This window comes from Schistocerca nitens, chromosome 2 (genome assembly GCF_023898315.1).
Source record: "Schistocerca nitens isolate TAMUIC-IGC-003100 chromosome 2, iqSchNite1.1, whole genome shotgun sequence".
Taxonomy (NCBI): Eukaryota; Metazoa; Arthropoda; class Insecta; order Orthoptera; family Acrididae; genus Schistocerca; species Schistocerca nitens.
This window is the reverse complement of record NC_064615.1, coordinates 166,310,739-166,314,203: the sequence shown is the minus strand read 5'-3', so window position 1 is coordinate 166,314,203 and position 3,465 is coordinate 166,310,739. Positions and strand designations below refer to the sequence as shown.

General features: G+C 50.6%; 1 protein-coding gene across 1 annotated transcript; it reads left to right on the top strand.

Moving 5' to 3' along the window:
• Nucleotides 1–1,113: 1,113 nt before the first annotated feature.
• On the top strand, nucleotides 1,114–1,815 carry LOC126234897 (neuroligin-4, Y-linked-like). Its single transcript, XM_049943637.1, has 2 exons — nucleotides 1,114–1,258; nucleotides 1,361–1,815. Exons 1-2 carry the CDS (start codon nucleotides 1,114–1,116, stop codon nucleotides 1,813–1,815), a joined length of 600 nt encoding a protein of 199 aa, XP_049799594.1.
• Nucleotides 1,816–3,465: the final 1,650 nt, after the last annotated feature.

The window sequence follows — 3,465 nt, the reverse complement described above, 5'->3', positions numbered from 1 at the left end:
CTCAAAATGCTTCTAAAGCAGGAGAGATGAACACTGAGTAGAAACAAAAAACAAAACAAAATGTAGATATGTGGGCATTGTGTAAACAGTCTCCTCGTGGAACCAAACTTTCATTATAGATGTCGCATTTTTAATGCTGTATCATCTTTTTACTTTGTACATTTCAAAGCTTATGAGAACACGGCTGCTCCCGCAGAATTGGCGTGTGCAGCATTCAGCGAGGTGTTTTGAGTTGCAAGTAGGTGTTTCCTTAATTTGTGGAACTGTGACTAAGAGATTCTGAGAAAATTATTCCGAACGAGACCGTCAAAGGTTTCACAGTAATTTTGAATTTGCGGAAATGTACAGTCTCGATTTGAAGAAAGTGTGGTGAATCTCGGAACGTATCGTATATAATCGCCTTATTTAACCTGCATCACAAGAGGCAGGACAACAAAGTGTGGGCATTGTTGGAGGGAGACAATGAAGAGTTTGTCACTAATTGTTAAGCCGTTGAAAATTTTTATTTTGCGGATATGAATAGTTTCGTTCTGAGGAGTGTGTGGTTGTGCTAGAAGGTACTGAGTGTAATTGTGTTGCTTAAGCGGTATTACAAGAGGTACTGACCGGAAAAACGTCTTATGGCTGTATCTGGATGGAGACTGTAGATACTGGCCGCTTCTGAATTGTTGAAGCATTTCGTGTCGTTCTGAAGAGTGCGTTGGGGCTCGAACCGTCTTGAGAATCCTCGTGATGCACACAAGGAGGAGGTGAACTTTTAGGTAGCTGCCCGATGGCGAGGGTCGATTTCTGGATTTATTTTGCCCCATTCTGAGGAGGGTGCGTTATGGTTCGAAACGTCTTCAGTTTATGTGTGTGGCAGTTTCTTACTAGAGACATGTGTTGCTTGGCATAAGCCGTGTTTTGAAGTGTGAAGATTCGGAAAAATTAAAGAAACAATTGAGGAGGAAAATCGGTTGTGTCATCAGACAAAAAAGGAGTTTTTGGTAGAAGGAGCGTCGTGATAGCATACATAAGGAAGCGTAAAGCATGGGAGTCCGGATTTTAGAGAGGTGGCAGAGAGCAAGATGGTGCAGAAACACGCGGGTGCTCTTTGTGTGGACGACGCTTGCGATGCTGAGCTGCCTCGACGTCCCGGCGACCGACGCGACGGCGTCGGCGGCGGCGGCGCCCGGCTCTGCGTCCGGAGGCCCCCAGCCCGACCCTCTGCCCGCCGCGAGTCCGGCCGCGTCCTCAGCTGCCTCGTCGGCGTTCGCCGGTAGCGTCGGCGGAGGGTCCCCCGGAGGCCCGGCGGCGGCGCCGGGGGCGGCGTCGGCCTCCGCCTCCGTGGCAGCGCCGCCGCCCCCTCCGCCCCCCGTAGCCTCGGCCGCCGCCCAGACGCTGAGCTCGCGAGTGGTGCGCACCAAGTACGGCGACGTGAGCGGCCTCATCGTGACGTTCGACTCGCGCCACCTGGAGCCCGTGGAGGTGTTCCGCGGGGTGCCGTACGCGTCGCCGCCCAAGGGCACGCTGCGCTTCATGCCGCCCGTGTCGGGCGCGCGCTGGAGCGGCGTCAAGGCGGCCGACCGCTTCGGCCCCGTCTGTCCGCAGCGGCTGCCAGACATCAGCAATGAGACGGCGGCTCTGCGGCGGATGCCGCGCGGGCGCCTCGAGTACCTCAAGAGGCTGCTGCCCTACCTGCAGAACCAGAGCGAGGACTGCCTCTTCCTCAACATCTACGCCCCAGCGCAAGGTAGGCTGCACTGTGCTACCATGCGGAGTCTCACCGCTTGTATTTGCACGACGCCTGATTCTCATGTGGCGTCCGGATCATGACGTGTGCGGCGTAAGCATTACGCTGGCCGAAAATGTCAATATCACTGGGAACAATTAGGAACATATCGCGTATTCACTTAAGAAATAGTCGAGTACAATTGAGTTCCAGACAGAGAGATCGTAATCAGACGATGGACTAAAGGGACGCCGAACTGTACGTTTCAAAAACACTCAGCGACGTGTACTGCATTCGTGCATTATTACCACCGCGCCGTTGCGTTACGAAGTGTTTCAACTTCTACCCTCTCCCTCCTCCTTCCTGGCGAATGGCCACGACTTCTCCTGTCGCTCCGATTTGTAATGCATTTACGATTTTGACGTGTGCTGAAGCTTGCCAGAAATTTCTTACTACCAGCATAATGTTGGCCCTTCTGATGTACAATGAAACAACAGTTGCAGAAGTCTACAAACACTTTTTTGAAGGACGTCATTATTACGCGTGTGGCTACGCCGGCACCCTACCTGCGGAAAGCCCGGCCACCGGACGCAAGACCTTTTAGTTGACACCACTTCCGCGATGTAGTTATCGGTGTGGATGAAGTGGTAATGAAGACATCACAGCATCCTGTACATCTACATACATACTCCGATACTCCGCAATCGACCATACGGTGCGTGGCGGAGAGTACCTCGAACCACAACTGGCGTCCTCTCTCCCTGTTCCACTCCCAAACAGAACGAGGGAAAAATGACTGCCTATGTGCCTCTGTACTAGCTCTAATCTCTCTTATCTTCTCTTTGTGGTCTTTCCGCGAAATGTAAATTGGCGGCAGTAAAATTGTACTGCAGTCAGCCTCAAATGCTGGTTCTCCAAATTTCCTCAGTAGCGATTCACGAAAAGAACGCCCCTTTCCTCTAGAGACTCCCACCCGAGTTCCTGAAGCATTTCCGTAACACTCGCGTGATGATCAAACCTACCAGTAACAAATCTAGCAGCCCGCCTCTGAATTGCTTCTATGTCCTCCCTCAATCCGACCTGATAGGGATCCCAAGATCCCAAACGCTCGAGCAGTACTCAAGAATAGGTCGTATTAGTGATTTATAAGCGGTCTCCTTCACAGATGAACCACATCTTTCCAAAATTCTACCAATGAACCGAAGACGACTATCCGTCTTCCCCACAACTGCCATTACATGCTTGTCCCACTTCATATCGCTCTGCAATGTTACACGCAAATATTTAATCGACGTGACTAAGCCAAGCGCTACACTACTAATGGAGTATTCAAACATTACAGGATTCTTTTTCCTATTCATCTGCATTAATTTACATTTATCTATATTTAGAGTTAGCTGCCATTCTTTACACCAATCACAAATCCTGTCCAAGTCATCTTGTATCCTCCTACAGTCACTCAACGACGACACCTTCCCGTACACCACAGCATCATCAGCAAACAGCCGCACATTGCTATCCACCCTATCCAAAAGATCATTTATGTAGATAGAAAACAACAGCGTACCACCACACTTCCCTGGGGTGCTCCAGATGATACCCTCACCTCCGATGAACACTCACCGTCGAGGACAACGTACTGGGTTCTATTACTTAAAAAGTCTTCGAGCCACTAACATACTTGGGAACCAATCCCATATGCTCGTACCTTAGTTAGGAGTCTGCAGTGGGGCACCGAGTCAAACGCTTTCCGG